General features: G+C 53.8%; 1 protein-coding gene across 1 annotated transcript in view; it reads left to right on the plus strand.

Annotated features, from left to right (window-relative positions):
* The window catches only part of LOC134433054 (DNA (cytosine-5)-methyltransferase 1-like), a 46506-nt gene that overhangs the window by 498 nt on the left and 24038 nt on the right, over positions 1 to 21970 (plus strand). The window contains exons 2-21 of the mRNA XM_063181947.1: positions 1938 to 1980; positions 2941 to 3048; positions 4535 to 4769; positions 6921 to 6993; positions 7303 to 7393; positions 8617 to 8657; positions 8757 to 8808; positions 10225 to 10308; positions 10430 to 10539; positions 11971 to 12089; positions 12972 to 13064; positions 14387 to 14538; positions 14844 to 15031; positions 16228 to 16417; positions 16951 to 17048; positions 17169 to 17316; positions 18016 to 18131; positions 18990 to 19191; positions 20549 to 20682; positions 20769 to 20942. Coding sequence (XP_063038017.1) covers positions 1938 to 1980; positions 2941 to 3048; positions 4535 to 4769; positions 6921 to 6993; positions 7303 to 7393; positions 8617 to 8657; positions 8757 to 8808; positions 10225 to 10308; positions 10430 to 10539; positions 11971 to 12089; positions 12972 to 13064; positions 14387 to 14538; positions 14844 to 15031; positions 16228 to 16417; positions 16951 to 17048; positions 17169 to 17316; positions 18016 to 18131; positions 18990 to 19191; positions 20549 to 20682; positions 20769 to 20942 — 2451 coding nt within the window. The remainder of the gene's footprint in view (positions 1 to 1937; positions 1981 to 2940; positions 3049 to 4534; positions 4770 to 6920; positions 6994 to 7302; positions 7394 to 8616; positions 8658 to 8756; positions 8809 to 10224; positions 10309 to 10429; positions 10540 to 11970; positions 12090 to 12971; positions 13065 to 14386; positions 14539 to 14843; positions 15032 to 16227; positions 16418 to 16950; positions 17049 to 17168; positions 17317 to 18015; positions 18132 to 18989; positions 19192 to 20548; positions 20683 to 20768; positions 20943 to 21970) is intronic.

A 21970-nucleotide genomic window follows, 5' to 3' on the forward strand; every position in this document is an offset into this window, starting at 1 on the left:
CGCAGACCATGGAGCCTCTCACAGCCTTCTGAATTCCTCACATCCCTTACTACACTCACAACTCTCGGAGCCCCTCGTGACTCTTCAGAGCCCCTCACAGCCTTCAGAGCCCCTCATAGACCTCAGAGCCCTCAGATCCCCTCACAGCCTTCAGAGCCCTTAGAGTCCTTCACAGCCTTCAGAGCCTCCAGAGCCTTCAGAGCCTCTCACAGCTTTTAGAGCCCCTCAGAGCCCCTCACAGACTTTAGACCCCCTCAGAGCCTTCAGAACTCACAACCCTCACTGCACTCACAGCTCTCAGAGCCCCTCACAGCCTTCAGAGCTTTCAGAGCCCTTCAGAGCCCCTCAGAGCTTTCAGAGCCCCTCACAACGCTCAGAGCCCCTCACAGCCTTCAGAGCTCTCAGAGCCCTCAGAGCCCCTCACAGCCTTCAGAGCTTTCAGAGCCCTCAGAGCCCCTCACAGCCTTCAGAGCTTCCAGAGCCCCTCAGAGCCTCTCACAGCTTTTAGAGCCCTTCAGAGCCCCTCACAACGCTCAGAGCCCCTCACAGACTTTAGACCCCCTCAGAGCCTTCAGAACTCACAACCCTCACTGCACTCACAGCTCTCAGAGCCCCTCACAGCCTTCAGAGCTTTCAGAGCCCTTCAGAGCCCCTCACAACGCTCAGAGCCCCTCACAGCCTTCAGAGCTCTCAGAGCCCTCAGAGCTTTCAGAGCCCTCAGAGCCCCTCACAGCCTTCAGAGCTTCCAGAGCCCCTCAGAGCCTCTCACAGCTTTTAGAGCCCTTCAGAGCCCCTCACAGCGCTCAGAGCCCCTCGCAGACTTTAGAGCCCCTCAGAGCCTTCAGAACTCACAACCCTCACTGCACTCACAGCTCTCAGAGCCCCTCACAGCCTTCAGAGCTCTCAGAGCCCTCAGAGCCCCTCAGAGCTTTCAGAGCCTCTCAGAGCCCCTCAGAGCTTTCAGAGCCTCTCAGAGCCCCTCAGAGCTTTCAGAGCTCTCAGAGCCCCTCAGAGCTTTCAGAGCTCTCAGAGCCCCTCAGAGCTTTCAGAGCTCTCAGAGCCCCTCAGAGCTTTCAGAGCCCCTCACAGCTCTCAGAGCCCCTCATAGCTCTCACACCCCTCACAGCTCTCAGTGCCCCTCACAGCTCTCAGAGCCCCCCAGAGCCTTCAGAGCCTCTCACAGCTTTTAGAGCCCTTCAGAGCCCCTCACAACGCTCAGAGCCCCTCGCAGACTTTGGAGCCCCCAATCTGGGGGTCCTGAACCCATCCCAGGGGTCCCGACCCCAATCCCAGAGGTTCTGACCCCAATCTGGGGGTCCTGAGCCCATCCCAAAGGTTCGGACCCCGATCCTGATGGTCCTGACCCCAATCCCAGGGGTCTCAACCCAAAGCCGGGGGTTCTGAACCCATCCCAAAGTTTCTGTCCCCAATCCCAGGCTCCTGACCCCAATCCTGGGCTCCTGACCCCAATCTGGGGGTCCTGACCCAAATCTGGGTGTCCTGACCCCAATCCTGATGGTCCTGACCCCATTTCTGGGGTTCGGAACCCATTCCAGGGTCCCTGACCCCAATCCCAGGGTTCTGACCCCTGTCTGGGGGTCCTGACTCAAATCTGGGGCTCCTGAACCCATCCCAGGGGTCCCGACCCCAATCCTGATGGTCCTGACCCCATTTCTGGGGTTCTGACCCCAATCCGAGTTTCTGTCCCCAATCTGGGGGTCCTGAACCCAATCCCAGGGGTCCCAACCCCAATCCTGGGGGTTCTGACCCCAATCCTGATGGTCCTGACCCCCATGCTGGGGTTTCTGACCCCAATCTGGGGGTCCTGACCCCAATTTGGGGGTTCTGTCCCCAGTCCTGATGGTCTCATTGTCCCTTTTTGTCCCTTTTTGTCCCTTTTTGTCCCTTTGTCCCCTCCCCTGGTGTCCCCACCCCAGGCTGCAGGACCTGGAGCGGGATGAGGAGAACCTGGGAGAGAAGGTGAGTCCTGAATGTCCCCGGTGTCACCTGAGTGTCCCCAGTGTCACCTGAATGTCCTGAATGTCCCCGGTGTCACCTGAGTGTCCCCAGTGTCACCTGAGTGTCCCCAGTGTCCCTGCCATGTCCCCAATGTCCCCATGGTGTCCCCAATGTCCCCATGGTGTCCCCAGGAGAGCGTGCAGGAGAAGCTCAGCCTCATCCACGGCTTCCTGCTCCCCATGTCCCCACCGTGTCACCTCCATCCCCAGTGTCCCCATGGTGTCCCCAATGTCCCCACGGTGTCCCCAGTGTCCCTGCCATGTCCCCAATGTCCCCATGGTGTCCCCAATGTCCCCATGGTGTCCCCACGGTGTCCCCAATGTCCCCAATGTCCCCAGGAGAGCGTGCAGGAGAAGCTCAGCCTCATCCAGGGCTTCCTGCTCCCCATGTCCCCACCGTGTCACCTCCATCCCCAATGTCCCCACGGTGTCCCCAATGTCCCCACGGTGTCCCCAATGTCCCCACAGTGTCCCCAATGTCCCCATGGTGTCCCCAATGTCCCTGCCATGTCCCCAATGTCCCCACGGTGTCCCCAATGTCCCCAGGAGAGCGTGCAGGAGAAGCTCAGCCTCATCCATGGGTTCCTGCTCCCCATGTCCCCACCGTGTCACCTCCATCCCCAATGTCCCCACGGTGTCCCCAATGTCCCCACGGTGTCCCCAGTGTCCCTGCCATGTCCCCAATGTCCCCCTGGTGTCCCCAATGTCCCCATGGTGTCCCCAGGAGAGCGTGCAGGAGAAGCTCAGCCTCATCCATGGGTTCCTGCTCCCCATGGCCCCACGGTGTCCCCAATGTCCCCATGCTGTCCCCAATGTCCCTGCCATGTCCCCAGTGTCCCTGCCATGTCCCCAATGTCCCCATGGTGTCCCCAATGTCCCCATGGTGTCCCCACGGTGTCCCCAATGTCCCCAATGTCCCCAGGAGAGCGTGCAGGAGAAGCTCAGCCTCATCCATGGGTTCCTGCAGGCCGAGGTGCAGCTGCAGCTCAGCGAGCTCGAGGCCAAACTGCGCCGGGAGGAGCTGTCGGAGGTGAGAGCCCCAACCTGGACTGGGGTAAAACACCTGGGGTTTGGGGTGAAACAGCTGGATTTGGGGTAAAACACCTGGGGTTTGGGGTGAAACAGCTGGGATTTGGGGGAAAACACCTGGGGTTTGGGGTAAAACCCTGGGATTTGGGATCACTTTCCATTGGGATTTGGGATCCCACCCCAGGATTTGGGATCCCACCCCAGGATTTGGGATCACTCCCCAGGATTTGGGATCAAACCCCAGGATTTGGGGTCAAGCCCCAGGATTTGGGGTCACACCCCAGGATCTGGGATCACTTTCCCTGTGGGATTTGGGACCCCACCCCAGGATTTGGGATCACTCCCCAAGATTTGGGGTCACGATTTGGGATCACTTTCCCTGTGGGATTTGGGATCAAACCCCAGGATTTGGGATCAAACCCCAGGATTTGGGGTCACACCCCAGGATTTGGGATCGCTTTCCCTGTGGGATTTGGGGTTTGTTTGATTTTTGGGGTGCTCCCCTCCCCAGGAGCGTTACCTGGCCAAGGTGAAGGCGCTGCTGCGGATTTGGGGTCACACCTTGGGATTTGGGATAATGGATCCCTGTGGGATTTGGGATCAAACCCCAGGATTTGGGATCAAGCCTCAGGATTTGGGATCACGATTTGGGATCACTTTCCCTGTGGGATTTGGGATCAAACCCCAGGATTTGGGGTCACACCCTGGGATTTGGGATCATGATTTGGGATCACTTTCCCTGTGGGATTTGGGATCAAACCCCAGGATTTGGGGTCACACCCTGGGATTTGGGATCATGATTTGGGATCACTTTCCCTGTGGGATTTGGGATCAAACCCCAGGATTTGGGGTCACACCCTGGGATTTGGGATTATGGATCCCTGTGGGATTTGGGACCCCAGCCCAGGATTTGGGGTCAAACCCCAGGATTTGGGATCGCTTTCCCTGTGGGATTTGGGGTTTGATTTTTGGGGTGCTCCCCTCCCCAGGAGCGTTACCTGGCCAAGGTGAAGGCGCTGCTGCGGATTTGGGATCACACCTTGGGATTTGGGATAATGGATCCCTGTGGGATTTGGGATCAAACCCCAGGATTTGGGGTCACACCCCGGGATTTGGGATCATGATTTGGGATCACTTTCCCTGTGGGATTTGGGATCAAACCCCAGGATTTGGGATCACTATTTGGGGTCACTCCCCAGGATTTGGGATCAAACTCCAGGATTTGGGGTCACACCCCAGGATTTGGGATCACGATTTGGGATCACTTTCCCTGTGGGATTTGGGATCAAACTCCAGGATTTGGGATCAAACCCCAGGATTTGGGGTCACACCCTGGGATTTGGGATTATGGATCCCTGTGGGATTTGGGATCAAACCCCAGGATTTGGGGTCACACCCCAGGATTTGGGATCACTTTCCCTGTGGGATTTGGGACCCCAGCCCAGGATTTGGGGTTTGTTTGATTTTTGGGGTGCTCCCCTCCCCAGGAGCGTTACCTGGCCAAGGTGAAGGCGCTGCTGCGCCAGGAGCTCTCGGCGCCCCAAAACGGCTCCGGGGACCCCGACCCCAACGGCTGCCCCGGGAACGGAGCCTTGGGCAGCGACGAGGATGAGGATGGAGCCATGGAGGTGGAGGAAGGGGCGGCCCCGTCCCCGTCCCGCGCCGGCCCCGCCGCCCGCGCGCGCAAATCCCGCCGGAGCCGCTCCAACGGCGACGCCAAAAGTGAGGGTTTGGGGGTTTTTTTGGGGTTTTTTTTTGGGGTGTAAATGGGGATTTGTGGGGGTGGGGAGGGTTTGGGGTGGGGCAGTGCCCGTTGGCACTGGGGGGATCTCTCAGGAGGGGTTTTGGGGTGTCCTGGTTGTGGGGTGTGACGGTTCCTGTTGGGATCGAGAGCCGGGATCGCCTTGGGAAGGGCTTTGGGGTCTCCTTGGGAAGGGGTTTGGGGTCTCCTCAGGAAGGGTTATGGGGTCTCCTCAGGAAGATCCTTGGGATCTCCTTTGAAGGGTTTTGGGGTCTCCTTGTGAAGGGTTTTGGGGTCTCCTCGGGAAGGGTTTTGGGTTGTCCTGGTTGTGGGGTGTGACGGTTCCTCTTGGGATCGAGAGCCGGGATCGCCTTGGGAAGGGGTTTGGGGTCTCCTCAGGAAGATCTTTGGGATCACCTCAGGAAGGGTTTTGGGGTCTCCTTGGGAAGGGGTTTGGGGTCTCCTGGTTTTGGGGTGTGACAGGTCCTGTTGGGATCGAGAGCTGGGATCGCCTTGGGAAGGGTTTTGGGGTCTCCTCAGGAAGATCCTTGGGGTCTCCTCAGGAAGATCCTTGGGGTCTCCTCAGGAAGATCTTTGGGATCCCCTTGGGAAGGGTTTTGGGATCTCCTCATGAAGGATTTTGGGGTCTCTTGGTTTTGGAGTGCAACAGTTCCCATTGGGATCATGAAGTGGGATCACCTTGGGGAGGGTTTTGGGGTCTTCTCGAGAAGAGTTTTGGGGTCTCCTCAGGAAAGGATTTGAGGTCTCCTCATGAAGGATTATAGGATTTCCACTGGAGAAATTTTGGGGTCTCCACAGGAAGGGTTTTGGGGTCTCCTCAGGAAGATCTTTTAGATCTCCTCATGAAGGATTTTGGGGTCTCCTGGCCTTGGGGTGTGACAATTCCCATTGGGATCAAGAACTGGGATCTCATGAAGGGTTTTGGGGTCTCCTCATGAAGGATTTTGGGGTCTCTTGGTTTTGGGGTGCAACAGTTCCCATTGGGATCGAGAGCTGGGATCCCCTTGGGAAGGATTTTGGGCTCTTCTCTGGAAGGGTTTTGGGGTCTCCTCATGAAGATCTTTGGGGTCTCCTCAGGAAGGGTTTTGGGATCTCCTTGGGAAGGGTTTTGGGGTCTCAGGGTGTGTTTTGGGGTCTCAGGGTGTGTTTTGGGGTCCCAGGGTGTGTTTTGGGGTCTCAGGGTGTGTTTTGGGGTCTCAGGGTGGGTTCTGGGGTCTCAGGGTGCGTTTTGGGGTCTCAGGGTGGGTTCTGGGGTCTCAGGCTGGGTTTTGGGGTCTCAGGGTGCGTTTTGGGGTCTCAGGGTGGGTTTTGGGGTCTCAGGCTGGGTTTTGGGGTCTCAGGGTGTGTTTTGGGGTCTCAGGGTGGGTTCTGGGGTCTCAGGCTGGGTTTTGGGGTCTCAGGGTGGGTTCTGGGGTCTCAGGCTGGGTTTTGGGGTCTCAGGGTGCGTTTTGGGGTCTCAGGGTGGGTTCTGGGGTCTCAGGGTGTGTTTTGGGGTCCCAGGGTGTGTTTTGGGGTCCCAGGGTGGGTTCTGGGGTCTCAGGGTGGGTTTTGGGGTCTCAGGGTGTGTTTTGGGGTCTCAGGGTGTGTTTTGGGGTCTCAGGGTGGGTTTTGGGGTCTCAGGGTGCGTTTTGGGGTCTCAGGGTGGGTTCTGGGGTCTCAGGGTGTGTTTTGGGGTCCCAGGGTGTGTTTTGGGGTCTCAGGGTGGGTTCTGGGGTCTCAGGCTGGGTTTTGGGGTCTCAGGGTGCGTTTTGGGGTCTCAGGGTGGGTTTTGGGGTCTCAGGCTGGGTTTTGGGGTCTCAGGGTGGGTTTTGGGGTCTCAGGCTGGGTTTTGGGGTCTCAGGCTGGGTTTTGGGGTCTCAGGGTGCGTTTTGGGGTCTCAGGGTGGGTTTTGGGGTCTCAGGCTGGGTTTTGGGGTCTCAGGGTGGGTTCTGGGGTCTCAGGGTGGGTTTTGGGGTCTCAGGGTGCGTTTTGGGGTCTCAGGGTGGGTTCTGGGGTCTCAGGGTGGGTTTTGGGGTCTCAGGGTGGGTTTTGGGGTCTCAGGGTGGGTTCTGGGGTCCCAGGGTGCGTTTTGGGGTCTCCTGGATTCATTCCCCACCCCCCTTTCCCCGCAGGGTCCCCGGGCAGCTCCCGCGTCACGCGCAGCTCCGGCCGGCAGCCGTCCGTGCTCAGCCTCCTGTGCAAGGGGTCAGTGCGCAGCGCCACCCTCCTCTTCCTCGCCCTCCTCTTCCTCACCCTCCTCTTCCTCGCCCTCCTCTTCCTCGCCCTCCTCTTCCTCGCCCTCCTCTTCCTCACCCTCCTCTTCCTCGCCCTCCTCTTCCTCGCCCTCCTCTTCCTCGCCCTCCTCTTCCTCACCCTCCTCTTCCTCACCCTCCTCTTCCTCTTCCTCCTCTTCCTCGCCCTCCTCTTCCTCACCCTCCTCTTCCTCACCCCCCCCCGCACCCCAACCCTTCCCCGGCCCCCCCCAAATTCCCACCCTGGTCCGTCCCCCCCCAGGTCCAACAAGAGGAAATCGGACGAGGCCAACGGGGACGCCCGGGTGGAGCTGATGAGCGTGGAGAGGGAGGAGGAGGAGCTGGAGGAGAAGGTTGGTGCTGGCATCTCAGGCCTTTTTTGGGGTGATTTCCCAGGATTTTGGTCACTGGTGGCATCTCAGACCATTTCTGGGGTGATTTCCCAGGATTTGGGTCAGTGCTGACATCCCAGACCTGTCCCATCTCATTTTTGGGGTGATTTCCCTTTTTTGGGGTGATTTCCCAGGATTTTGGTCTGTGGTGGCATCTCAGGCCTTTTCTGGGGTGATTTCCCAGCATTTTGGTCAGTGGTGGCATCTCAGGCCTTTTTTGGGGTGATTTCCCAGGATTTTGGTCAGTGCTGACATCCCAGACCTGTCCCATGTCATTTTTGGGGTGATTTCCCTTTTTTGGGGTGATTTCCCAGGATTTTGGTCAGTGGTGGCATCCCAGACCATTTTTGGGGTGATTTCCCAGGATTTGGTCACTGCTGACATCTCAGACCATTTTTGGGGTGATTTCCCAGGATTTTGGTCAGTGGTGAGATCCCAGACCATTTCTGGGGTGATTTCCCAGGATTTGGTCAGTGCTGACACCTCAGACCATTTTTGGGGTGATTTCCCTTTTTTGGGATGATTTCCCAGCATTTTGGTCAGTGCTGACACCCCAGACCTGTCCCATGTCATTTTTGGGGCGATTTCCCTTTTTTGGGGTGATTTCCCAGGATTTGGTCAGTGCTGACATCTCAGACCATTTTTGGGGTGATTTCCCAGCATTTTGGTCAGTGCTGACACCCCAGACCTGTCCCATCTCATTTTTGGGGTGATTTCCCAGGATTTGGTCAGTGCTGACACCTCAGACCATTTTTGGGGTGATTTCCCAGCATTTTGGTCACTGCTGACATCTCAGACCATTTTTGGGGTGATTTCCCAGCATTTGGGTCAGTGCTGACATCCCAGACCTGTCCCATCTCATTTTTGGGGTGATTTCCCAGGATTTTGGTCAGTGGTGAGATCCCAGACCATTTCTGGGGTGATTTCCCAGGATTTGGTCAGTGCTGACACCTCAGACCATTTTTGGGGTGATTTCCCTTTTTTGGGGTGATTTCCCAGGATTTTGGTCAGTGCTGACACCCCAGACCTGTTCCATCTCATTTTTGGGGTGATTTCCCTTTTTTGGGGTGATTTCCCAGCATTTTGGTCAGTGCTGACATCTCAGACCATTTTTGGGGTGATTTCCTACCATTTTTGGCCACGTTTTCCTGCTCCTTTTGCCATTTTTTCCCTTTTTTCCCCAGGATCAAGATGAGAAGAGGATGAAGATGGAAACCAAAGACGGGTGAGGGAAATTGGGGACATTCCCTGGTGACAATGACAACGACATCGATGCCATCCCTGCTCCAATCTCACCCCAAAATTTTCAATTTTCCTCTCCCAGGTTGGAAATCAGAGACGAAATCCCTCAGGTTAAAATCTCTGCTCCTGTTAAAGTGAGTCCCTCCCCATCCCAGCTGTTTTTTGGGGATTTTTGAATCATTTCAAAACTCTTAAATTTGAATTTTTTTGGGGGTTATTCCAAAGGGTGGATGATGCAATGGGAATATAAACCCGTTAAAGTTCCCAAAAGCAAAACCCCAAATTGTCCCCAAATCCTGGAAAATTCTGGGAATAACTTTGGGAAAAGCTTGGGGATTTTTTAATTTTTAATTTTTAATTTTCAATTTTTGAATTCCTGGAAAATTCTGGGAATAACTTTAGGAAAAGCTTGGGGATTTTTTAATTTTTAATTTTTAATTTTCAATTTTTGAATTCCTGGATAATTTAGGGAATAACTTTGGGGAGAGCTTGGGGATTTTTTAATTTTTAATTTTTAATTTTCAATTTTTGAATTCCTGGATAATTTAGGGAATAACTTTGGGGAAAGCTTGGGGATTTTTTAATTTTTAATTTTCAATTTTTGAATTCCTGGATAATTTAGGGAATAACTTTGGTAAAAGCTTGGTGATTTTTTAATTTTTAATTTTTAATTTTCAATTTTTTGAATTCCTGGATAATTTAGGGAATAACTTTGGTAAAAGCTTGGGGATTTTTTAATTTTCAATTTTCAATTTTTTGAATTCCTGGATAATTTAGGGAATAACTTTGGGGAAAGCTTGGGGATTTTTTAATTTTTAATTTTCAATTTTTTGAATTCCTGGATAATTTAGGGAATAACTTTGGGGAAAGCTTGGGGTTTTTTTTGATTTTCAATTTTTTGAATTCCTGGATAATTTAGGGAATAACTTTGGGGAAAGCTTGGGGATTTTTTAATTTTTAATTTTTAATTAATTCCATGATAATTCCAGGAATAACTTTGGGAAAAGCTTGGGGATTTTTTAATTTTTAATTTTCAATTTTTTGAATTCCTGGATAATTTAGGGAATAACTTTGGTAAAAGCTTGGGGATTTTTTAATTTTTAATTTTTAATTTTCAATTTTTGAATTCCTGGATAATTTAGGGAATAACTTTGGTAAAAGCTTGGGGATTTTTTAATTTTCAATTTTCAATTTTTTGAATTCCTGGATAATTTAGGGAATAACTTTGGGGAAAGCTTGGGGATTTTTTAATTTTTAATTTTTAATTAATTCCATGATAATTCCAGGAATAACTTTGGGAAAAGCTTGGGGATTTTTTAATTTTTAATTTTTAATTTTCAATTTTTTGAATTCCTGGATAATTTAGGGAATAACTTTGGGGAAAGCTTGGGGTTTTTTTGATTTTCAATTTTTTGAATTCCTGGATAATTTAGGGAATAACTTTGGTAAAAGCTTGGGGATTTTTTAATTTTTAATTTTTAATTTTTGAATTCCTGGATAATTTAGGGAATAGCTCTGGGTAAATCTGCCTCTCCCTCCCCTGTCCCCAGAGCACGCCCCCCAAGTGCCTCGACTGCCGGCAGTACCTGGACGACCCCGACCTCAAATTCTTCCAGGGGGACCCCGACGACGCCGTAAGGAACCAAAATCCTCTCCCTGAGCCCAGGGAAATCAGGGATGTCCCTAAATCCCAATTCTTTCATTTTTTGGGGGTTTTTTTGGGGGTTTTTTTGGGGTTTCTCCACCCAAACGCAGCTGGAGGAGCCGGAGATGCTGACGGACGAGCGCCTGTCCATCTTCGACGCCAACGAGGACGGGTTCGAGAGCTACGAGGAGCTGCCCCAGCACAAGGTCACCGCCTTCAGGTGAGGCCATCGCAGCCATGGTGCCACCTCTCCGTGGTGTCACCTGTCCATGGTGTCACCTCCTTGTGGTGTCACCTCCCTGTGGTGTCACCTCCTTGTGGTGTCACCTGTCCATGGTGTCACCTGTCCATGGTGTCACCTCCTTGTGGTGTCACCTGTCCATGGTGTCACCTCCTTCAGGTGAGGCCATCGCAGCCATGGTGCCACCTCTCCGTGGTGTCACCTGTCCATGGTGTCACCTCTCCATGGTGTCACCTCCATGGTGTCACAGTTGTCCCCTCCCTGTCCCACAGTGTGTATGACAAGAGGGGACATTTGTGTCCCTTCGACTCTCCGTGGTGTCACCTCTCCATGGTGTCACCTCCATGGTGTCACCTGTCCATGGTGTCCCAGTTGTCACCTCTCCATGGTGTCACCTCCCTGTGGTGTCACCTGTCCATGGTGTCACCTCACGGTGTCCCCTCCCTGTCCCGCAGTGTGTATGACAAGAGGGGACACCTGTCCCTTTGACGCTCCATGGTGTCACCTCATGGTGTCCCAGTTGTCACCTCTCCATGGTGTCACCTCCATGGTGTCACCTCCATGGTGTCACCTCACGGTGTCCCAGTTGTCACCTCATGGTGTCACCTCTCCATGGTGTCACCTCCATGATGTCACCTCCACGGTGTCACCTGCTTGTCCCGCAGTGTCTATGACAAGAGGGGACATTTGTGTCCCTTCAACACTCCATGGTGTCACAGTTGTCACCTCCATGGTGTCACCTCTCCATGGTGTCACCTCCATGGTGTCACCTCCATGGTGTCACCTCTCCATGGTGTCACCTCCATGGTGTCACCTCACGGTGTCCCCTCCCTGTCCCCTCCGTGTCCCGCAGTGTCTATGACAAGAGGGGACATTTGTGTCCGTTCGACTCTCCATGGTGTCACCTCTCCATGGTGTCACCTCCCTGTGGTGTCACCTGTCCATGGTGTCACCTCACGGTGTCCCCTCCGTGTCCCGCAGTGTGTATGACAAGAGGGGACATTTGTGTCCGTTCGACTCTCCATGGTGTCACCTCCATGCTGTCACAGTTGTCACCTGTCCATGGTGTCACCTCTCCATGGTGTCACCTCCATGGTGTCACCTGTCCATGGTGTCACCTCACGGTGTCCCCTCCCTGTCCCCTCCGTGTCCCGCAGTGTCTATGACAAGAGGGGACATTTGTGTCCGTTCGACTCTCCATGGTGTCACCTCCATGCTGTCACAGTTGTCACCTGTCCATGGTGTCACCTCTCCATGGTGCCACCTGTCCATGGTGTCACCTCCATGGTGTCACAGTTGTCACCTGTCCATGGTGTCACCTGTCCATGGTGTCACCTCTCCATGGTGCCACCTGTCCATGGTGTCACCTCCATGGTGTCACAGTTGTCCCCTCCGTGTCCCCTCCCGCAGTGTGTATGACAAGAGGGGACATTTGTGTCCGTTCGACTCCGGCCTCATCGAGCGGAACATCGAGCTTTACTTCAGCGGCGTCGTCAAACCCATCTACGACGACAACCCCAGCCTGGACGGTGAGGGACCAGATGTGGGGTTTGGGCTTTGGGGTTTTTGGGCTTTTGGGGTTTTTGGGCTTTTTCACATTTTGGGCTTTCTCACATTTTGGGGTTTTTGGGGTTTTTGGGCTTTTTCACATTTTGGGCTTTCTCACATTTTGGGGTTTTTGGGCTTTTTCGGCTTTTTCACATTTTGGGCTTTCTCACATTTTGGGGTTTTTGGGGTTTTTGGGCTTTTTCACATTTTGGGGTTTTTGGGCTTTCTCACATTTTGGGGTTTTTGGGCTTTCTCACATTTTGGGGTTTTTGGGCTTTTTCACATTTTGGGGTTTTTCACTACTTGGGCTTTTTCACATTTTGGGCTTTCTCACATTTTGGGGTTTTTGGGCTTTTTCACATTTTGGGGCTTTTTCACAGTTCAAGGTTTTTCACATTTTGGGGTTGTTCGGGTTTTGGGCTTTTTCAAATTTTTGGGCTCTTTCAGATTTTGGGGTTTTTCACATTTTGGGGTTTTTCTCATTTTGGGGATTTTGGGGTTTTTCACAGTTCGGGGTTTTTCACATTTGGGCTTTTTCACATTTTGGGGTTTTTCAGATTTTGGGCTTTTTGAGATTTTGGGCTTTTTCACATTTTGAAGTTTTTCACAGTTTGGGGTTTTTCACATTTTGGGGTTGGTCAGGTTTTGGGGTTTTTCAAATTTTTGGGCTCTTTCAGATTTTGGGCTTTTTCACATTTTGAAGTTTTTCCCATTTTGGGCTTTTTCACATTTTGGGCTTTTTCCCATTTGGGGCTTTTTCACATTTTTGGACTTCTTCACATTTTGGGCTTTTTCCCATTTTGGGCTTTTTCACATTTCCCAGAATTTTCCTGATTTTTGGGTTTTTTTGCCTTTTTTTGCAGGTGGGGTGAGAGCCAAGAAGTTGGGGCCCATCAACGCCTGGTGGATCACCGGCTTCGACGGCGGCGAGAAGGCTCTGATCGGCTTCAGCACAGGTCAGGAGTGAATTTTGGGCTGGTTTTGGGCTTTTTGGGCTTTTTTTGAGGGGAGGAGGAACTTGGAGGGACTTGGGGAGAATTTGGGGCTTTTTTGGGGAATTTGGGGCTTTTTTTGAGGGGAGGGTTGCAGAGGTTTTGCTCTTTCCTCTTCTTTTTGTGTCTTCTTTCTTCTCCCTTTCTCCTCCTTTTCTCCCTTTTTTATCCATTTTCTTTTCTCCATTTTTTCTCTTTTTTATCCATTTTCTTTTCTCCCTTTTTCTCTTTTTTATCCATTTTCTTTTCTCCCTTTTTCTCCTTGTTTATCCATTTTCTTTTCTCCCTTTTTCTCTTTTTTATTCATTTTCTTTTCTCCCTTTTTTCTCTTTTTTATCCATTTTCTTTTCTCCCTTTTTTATCCATTTTCTTTTCTCCCTTTTTTCTCTTTTTTATCCATTTTCTTTTCTCCCTTTTTTATCCATTTTCTTTTCTCCCTTTTTCTCTCTTTTTTATCCATTTTCTTTTCTCCCTTTTTCTCTCTTTTTATCCATTTTCTTTTCTCCCTTTTTCTCCCTTTTTTATCCATTTTCTCCCTTTTTCTCCCTTTTTTTCCATTCTTTTTCTTCTTCTCCCTTCTCCCTTCTCCTTTTGTTCCTGTTTTTTCTTGTTTTCTTTTGTTTTCTTTGTTTTTCTCTTTTTTTCCCTCTCTTTTTTCTGCCTTTTTTCTCTTTTCTTCCCTTCTTCCTCCTTTTTCCTCCTTTTTCCTGCTTTTTTCCCCTTTATTTTCTTTTTTCTCTTTTCCTTCCTTTCTTTCCTCATTTTTCCTCCTTTCTCCTGCTTTTCCCCCTTATTTTCTTTCCTCCCCTTTTCCTCTTTTCCCATTTATTTTCCCTCTCTTTTCTTTCCCCTTCTCCTTTTCCCTCCTCTTCCCTTTTTTCCCCCATTCCTTTTCTTCCCACCCACCCAAAACCCCCCATTTTTCCCCAAATTCCCCCAATTTTGTTGCTTTTTTTTTCCCCAAGTTCCCACAATTTTGGTTTCTTTTCCCCAAATTCCCAAAATTTTGTTGTTGTTTTTTTTTTCCCAAAACCCCCCATTTTTCCCCAAATTGCCCAAATTTTGGGGTTTTTTCCCCAAATTCCCACAATTTTGGGTTTTTTTCCCCAAATTCCCCCAATTTTGTTTTTTTTCCCCAAATTCCCCCAATTTTGGTTTTTTCCCCAAATTCCCCCAATTTTGGGGTTTTTTTCCCCAAATTTCCCCAATTTTGGGTTTTTCCCCAAATTCCCCCAATTTTGGGGTTTTTTTCCCCAAATTCCCCCAATTTTGGTTTTCTCCCCCAGCCTTTGCCGACTACATCCTGATGGAGCCGAGCGAGGAGTACGCGCCGACGTTCGCGCTGATGCAGGAGAAGATCTACATGAGCAAGATCGTGGTGGAGTTCCTGCAGAACAACCGCGACGTCAGCTACGAGGACCTGCTCAACAAGATCGAGGTGACAGCGCCGCCGAGGCGTCACCTCCCCGTGGTGTCACATCCCCGTGGTGTCACCTGTCCATGCTGTCACCTCCCCATGGTGTCACCTCCCCGTGGTGTCACCTGTCCATGGTGTCACCTGTCCATGGTGTCACCTCCCCATGGTGTCACCTCCCCGTGGTGTCACCTGTCCATGGTGTCACCTGTCCATGGTGTCACCTCCCCGTGGTGTCACCTGTCCATGGTGTCACCATCTCCAACCATCTCCAAACCCTTCCCAAACCATCCCCAACCATCTCCAACCCTTCCCACCGGTTCCCCCAGACCACGGTGCCGCCGGCGGGGCTCAACTTCAACCGTTTCACGGAGGACTCGCTGCTGCGGCACGCGCAGTTCGTGGTGGAGCAGGTGGAGAGCTACGACGAGGCCGGCGACAGCGACGAGCCCCCGGTGCTCATCACGCCCTGCATGAGGGACCTCATCAAGCTGGCCGGGGTCACCCTGGGCAAGAGGTGAGGTTTGGGGGCAGAACCCCCAAAATCGGGAAAATCCCACCAAAGTCCGCGAGGGTTCGGGCTCTCTGGGGTCTCAGCGTTGGGGGAATCGGCCCAAAATTTGGGGATTCTCGTGAGGGATCTCGGCGAGGTGGGTGAGGTCACCCTGGGCAGGAGGTGATTTGAGGGCAAAAAAAGCCAAAATTTGGGAAAACGCAACCAAAATTTGGGACCTCAAAAAGAGAATTTGCCCAAGGTTGGGAAGGGTTTGGGTTCTGTGAGCGCAAAATTTGGGGGAGTCCAACCAAAGTTGGGAAAATCTTCCCAAAACTGGGGAGGATTTGGGTTCAGTGGCGTGAGAAGGGCTGGGAGTCAGAGCAGAAACGCTCCCAAAATTGGGGTGAGCTCCTTAAAACTGGGAGAGTTCTCCCAAAATTGGGGTGAGCTCCTTAAAACTGGGAGAATTCTCCCAAAATTGGGGTGAGCTCCTTAAAAAATGGGAGAGTTCTCCCAAAATTGGGGTGAGCTCCTTAAAACTGGGAGAGTTCTCCCAAAATTGGGGTGAGCTCCTTAAAACTGGGAGAGTTCTCCCAAAATTGGGGTGAGCTCCTTAAAACTGGGAGAATTCTCCCAAAATTGGGAGGATCCTCCCAAGATCACAAAAACCCTCCCAAAACTGGGAAGATCCTCCTGAAATTGGGAAGATCCTCCCAAAATTGAGAAGATCCTCCCAAGATCACAAAACCCCTCCTGAAACTGGGGAAGATCCTCCCAAAATTGGGTTGACCTTCTTGAAAATAGGAGAATTCTCCCAAAATTGGGAAGATCCTCCCAAAACTGGGAGAAATCTCCCAAACCTGGGAAGATCCTCCCAAGATCATGAAAACCCTCCCCAAAACTGGGAAGATCCTCCCAAAATTGAGAAGATCCTCCCAAGATCACAAAACCCCTCCTGAAACTGGGGAGGATCCTCCTGAAATTGGGAAGATCCTCCCAAAATTGAGAAGATCCTCCCAAGATCACAAAAGCCCTCCTGAAACTGGGGAGGATCCTCCCGAAATCGGGCAAACCCAAACGCGGCGCTGCTCCGGCGTTGGGTTCCCACCCAAGATCCATCCGGACCTTTTGGAGGCCCCACCTTGGCCACGCGTGGAGGTCCCCGGGGCGCTGTCCCCGCCCCCGGGCGTGGCCTGAGCGCTGTCCCCGTGCCGCAGGCGAGCCGTGCGGCGCCAGGCCATCCGGCACCCCACGCGCATCGACAAGGACAAGGGTCCCACCAAGGCCACCACCACCAAGCTGGTGTACCTCATCTTCGACACCTTCTTCTCGGAGCAGATCGAGAAGGACGAGCGCGAGGAGGACAAGGAGAACGCCGCCAAGCGCCGGCGCTGCGGCGTCTGCGAGGTGACGGCGGCTCGGCGGCGGGGATGGGTTTGGGTGGGTGGTGTTGGGGGGGGGGGTCTTCCAGCCTTGGTCGGTGTCATGGGTTGGGTTGGGTTGGTTGGTCTTGAAGGACTCCCAGTGTTGGCCAACATCGGCATCATGGATTGGGTTGGCTGGTCTTGAAGGTCTCTTTCCAGTCAACATCACCTTCCTGGGTTGGGTTGGTTGGTCTTGAAGGACTCCCAGTGTTGGCCAACGTCGGCATCGTGGGTTGGGTTGGTTGGTCTTGAAGGTCTCTTCCAATCTTGGTCTACATCATCTCCCTTGGTTGGGTTGGCTGTTCTTGGAGAGTCTTCCAGTCTTGGTCAATGTCATTATCATGGGTTGGGTTGGTCTCGGAGGGCTTTTCCAGCCTTGGTCAACGTCAATGTCATGGCTTGGGTTGGTTGCTTTTGGAAGATCTTCCAACCTTGACCAACACCAGCACCACGAGCTGGTTGAGTTGATCACGGATGGACCTTCCCGGTGTCACCGGTGTCCCCGTGCCGTGCCAGGTGTGCCAGCAGCCCGAGTGTGGCAAGTGCAAGGCGTGCCAGAACATGGTCAAGTTCGGCGGCAGCGGCCGCAGCAAGCAGGCGTGTCTGCAGAGGAGGTGGGTGGCCCTGTCCCCGGTGTCCCCGGTGTCCCCGATGATGTCCCCGATGTCCCCGATGATGTCCCCGATGATGTCCCCAATGTCCCACCCCCGGTGACACCCCCGGTGACATCCCAGGTGTCCCAACCTGGCGGTGCGGGAGGCGGACGAGGATGAGGAGGTCGATGACAACATCCCCGAGATGCCCTCGCCCAAGAAGATGCTCCAGGGCCGCAAGAAGAAGCAGAACAAGAGCAGGATCTGCTGGGTGGGGGAGCCCATCAAGGTGAGGCACCTGGCAAGGGGAGGGGACACGTCCAGGTGAGGTTAGAGGTGGATCTCGTGGATGAGGGAACTCATCCAGGTGAGGAGAACCCATCCAGGTGAGGTTAGAGTTGGATCTCGTGGATGGAGAACCCATCCAGGTGAGGGGAACCCATCCAGATGAGAGGAACCCATCCAGGTGAGGTTAGAGGTGGATCTCGTGGATGAGGGAACTCATCCAGGTGAGGAGAACCCATCCAGGTGAGGTTAGAGTTGGATCTCGTGGATGGAGAACCCATCCAGGTGAAGGGAACCCATCCAGGTGAGGTTAGAGTTGGATTTTGTGGGTGATGGTCCCATCCAGGTGAGGGCCCCATCCAGGTGAAGGTCCCATCCAGGTGAAGGTCCCACCCAGGTGAGGGTCCCATCCACATGAGGGCCCCATCCAGGTGAAGGTCCTATCCAGGTGAGGGTCCCATCCAGGTGAAGGTCCCATCCAGGTGAAGGTCCCATCCAGGTGAGGGTCCCATCCAGATGAAGGTCCCATCCAGGTGAAGGTCCTATCCAGGTGAGGGTCCCATCCAGGTGAAGGTCCTATCCAGGTGAGCGTCCCATCCCGGTGAGGGTCCCACCCAGGTGAGGGTCCCATCCAGGTGAGGTCCCCTCCAGGTGAGGTCCCACCCAGGTGAGGCCGTACCGGTGACGTCCCCGTGTCCCCCAGAGCGACGGCAAGAAGGATTTCTACCAACGCGTCTGCATCGACTCCGAGACGCTGGAGGTCGGAGAGTGCGTCTCCGTGAGCCCCGACGACCCCACCAAGCCCCTCTACCTGGCCAGGTGGGTTCTCCATCTTCTCACGGGGCTGGGGACATCCCCACCAAGCCCCTCTACCTGGCCAGGTGGGTTCTCCATCTTCTCACGGGGACATCCCCACCAAGCCTCTCTACCTGGCCAGGTGGGTTCTCCATCTTCTCACGGGGCTGGGGACATGGGGACATCCCCAATGATCCCACCTGGCCAGGAGGGTTCTCCATCCTCACACAGGGGTGGGGACATGGAGATGTCCCTGATGATCCCACCAAGCCAGGTGGGTTCTCCTCAGTCCCATGGTCTTGGGGACATCCCTGATGATCCCACCAGGCCAGGTGGGTTCTCCATTCTCCCATGGGGTTGGGGATGTCCCTGATGATCCCACCAGGCCAGGTGGGTTCTCCTTTCTCCCATGAGGACATCCCTGATGATCCCACCAGGCCAGGTGGGTTCTCCATGCTCCCATGGGGATGTCCCTGATGATCCCACCAGGCCAGGTGGGTTCTCCTTTCTCCCATGGGGACATCCCTGGTGATCCCACCAGGCCAGGTGGGTTCTCCTTTCTCCCATGGGGACATCCCTGATGACCCCACCAGGCCAGGTGGGTTCTCCTCAGTCCCATGGGGACATCCCTGATGATCCCACCAGGCCAGGTGGGTTCTCCTTTCTTCCATGGGGACATCCCCAATGACCCCACCAGGCCAGGTGTGTTCTCCATGCTCCCATGGGGTTGGGGATGTCCCTGATGATCCCACCAGGCCAGGTGGGTTCTCCTCAGTCCCATGGGGACATCCCTGATGATCCCACCAGGCCAGGTGGGTTCTCCATGCTCCCACGGGGTTGGGGACAGTGGGATGTCCCCTCTGAGCCCGTGCCACCCCTCAGGGTGACGGCCATGTGGGAGGACAGCGGTGGCCAGATGTTCCACGCCCACTGGTTCTGCCCGGGCTCGGACACGGTCCTGGGGGCCACCTCGGACCCTCTGGAGCTGTTCCTGGTGGACGAGTGCGAGGACATGCAGCTCTCCTACATCCACGGCAAGGTCAACGTCATCTACAAGGCGCCCTCGGACAACTGGGCCATGGAGGTGGGGACAGGAGGTGGGGACATGGTGGGGACATGGAGGAGGGGACATGGTGGGGACAGGAGGAGGTGGGGACATGGTGAGGACATGGAGGTGGGGACATGGAGGTGGGGACATGGAGATGAGAACATGGAGATGAGAACATGGAGGTGGGGACATGGAGGTGGGGACATGGTGGGGACATGGTGGGGACATGGTGGGGACAGGAGGAGGTGGGGACATGGTGGGGACAGGAGGAGGTGGGGACATGGTGAGGACATGGAGGTGGGGACATGGAGGTGGGGACATGGTGGGGACAGGAGGAGGTGGGGACATGGTGGGGACAGGAGGAGGTGGGGACATGGTGGGGACATGGAGGTGGGGACATGGTGGGGATGTGGAGGTGGGGACATGGAGGTGGGGACAGGAGGTGGGGACATGGAGATGAGAACATGGAGATGAGAACACGGAGGTGAGAACATGGAGGTGGGGACATGGTGGGGACATGGAGGTGGGGACATGGAGGTGAGGACGTGGAGATGAGAACATGGAGGTGGGGACGGGAGGTGGGGACAGGAGATGAGAACATGGAGGTGGGGACATGGAGGTGGGGACATGGAGATGAGAACATGGAGGTGAGGACATGGAGGTGGGGACATGGTGGTGGGGACAGGAGGTGGGGACATGGTGGGGACATGGAGATGAGAACATGGAGGTGGGGACATGGTGGGGATGTGGAGGTGGGGCCAGGAGGTGAGAATATGGAGGTGGGGACAGGAGGTGGGGACATGGAGGTGGGGACATGGTGGGGACAGGAGGTGGGGACAGGAGGTGGGGACAGGAGGTGAGGACATGGTGGGACAGGAGGTGGGGACATGGTGGGGACGTGGAGGTGGGGACAGGAGGTGGGAACATGGAGGTGGGGACATGGAGATGAGAACATGGAGGTGGGGACATGGTGGGGACGTGGAGGTGGGGACAGGAGGTGGGAACATGGAGGTGGGGACATGGAGATGAGAACATGGAGGTGGGGACATGGTGGGGACAGGAGGTGAGAACATGGAGGTGGGGACAGGAGGAGGGGACACGGTGGGGACATGGAGATGAGAACATGGAGGTAGGGACAGGAGGTGGGGACATGGAGGTGAGAACATGGAGGTGGGGACAGGAGGTGGGGACATGGAGGTGGGGACATGGAGGTGAGAACATGGAGGTGGGGACATGGAGGTGGGGACATGGAGGTGAGAACATGGAGGTGGGGACACGGTGGGGACAGGAGGTGGGGACATGGAGGTGGGGACACGGTGGGGACAGGAGGTGGGGACATGGAGGTGGGGACAGCTGGACCTGCCCGGCCACCGCGCTGCTCTTTGTCCTCCAGGGCGGGCTGGACACGGAGATCAAGATGGTGGAAGACGACGGAAGGACCTACTTCTACCAGATGTGGTACGACCAGGAGTACGCGCGCTTCGAGAGCCCGCCCGGCGCGCGCCCCACCGAGGACAACAAGTACAAGTCAGTTCTTGGGTGGAGAACACCAAACTTTGCCTTCCTCCCACCTCCAGAAAGGACTTCTGGAGGACCTGGTGGTGTCCCGGCAGGTTCTGCATGAGCTGCGCGCGCCTGGACCAGGTGAGGCACAAGGAGATCCCCAAGGTGGCCGAGCCCTTGGAGGAGGCCGACGGGAAGATGTTCTACGCCGCCGCCACCAAGAACGGCGTCCAGTACCGCGTCGGGGACGGCGTCTACCTGCTGCCAGATGCCTTCTCCTTCAGGTGGGTTGGAGGATCTCCTCACCTTCGGGATGAGGTTCTGGGGGGATTTTTGGGCTTTTCCACCCGTCAGTGAAGAGCTGGTGTCCTGAATTTCCACAATTTGGCATCAGAATTTCCCTGGTTTTGGTTTGTTTGGTGGCCCTGGTGGGATGGTCCTGGTGCTGGAGTTTGGAATTTGGGAATTGCAGGATGGGAGATTTCAAGTTTGGGAGATCCTTCAAAGATCCTGAGTTCCAAATTTGAACCCAAAGTTTTGGGGGATGAATTGGAGTTGTGGAGTTAAAACCTCTCCAAGATCCCTCAATTCCAAACCTTCACCCAACTTTTGGTGGACAAATTGGAATTATGGAATTACAGAACCAATTATGATGAGGAGACCTCGCCAAGATCCCCAAATTCCAACTCTCCACCCAACTTTTGATGCACAAACCCAACTCAAGTCCATCAAACCCCCCCAAGATCCCCAAATTCCAACTTTGGATGGACAAACCCAACTCAGGGCTCTAAAACCCCTCCAAGAACCCCAAATTCCAACTTTGGATGGACAAACCCAACTTTTGATGGACAAACCCAACTCAAGTCCATCAAACCCCTCCAAGACCCCCAAATTCCAGCTGTCCATCCAACTTTTGATGGCCAAACCCAACTTTTGATGGCCAAACCCAACTCAGGGCTCTAAAACCCCTCCGAGACCCCCAAATTCCAACTTTGGATGGCCAAACCCAACTCGAGTCCATCAAACCCCTCCAAGAACCCCAAATTCCAGCTGTCCACCCAACTTTTGATGGACAAACCCAACTCAGGGCTCTGAAACCCCTCCAAGATTCCAACTTCTGATGCACAAATCCAACTCAAGTCCATCAAACCCTTCCAAGAACCCCAAATTCCAACTTTGGATGGCCAAACCCAACTCAAGTCCATCAAACCCCCCCAAGATCCCCAAATTCCAACTTTGGATGGACAAATCCAACTCAGGGCTCTAAAACCCCCCCAAGATCCCCAAATTCCAACTTTTGATGGACAAACCC

Source organism: Melospiza melodia, assembly GCF_035770615.1.
Source record: "Melospiza melodia melodia isolate bMelMel2 chromosome 17 unlocalized genomic scaffold, bMelMel2.pri SUPER_17_unloc_2, whole genome shotgun sequence".
NCBI lineage: Eukaryota > Metazoa > Chordata > Aves > Passeriformes > Passerellidae > Melospiza > Melospiza melodia.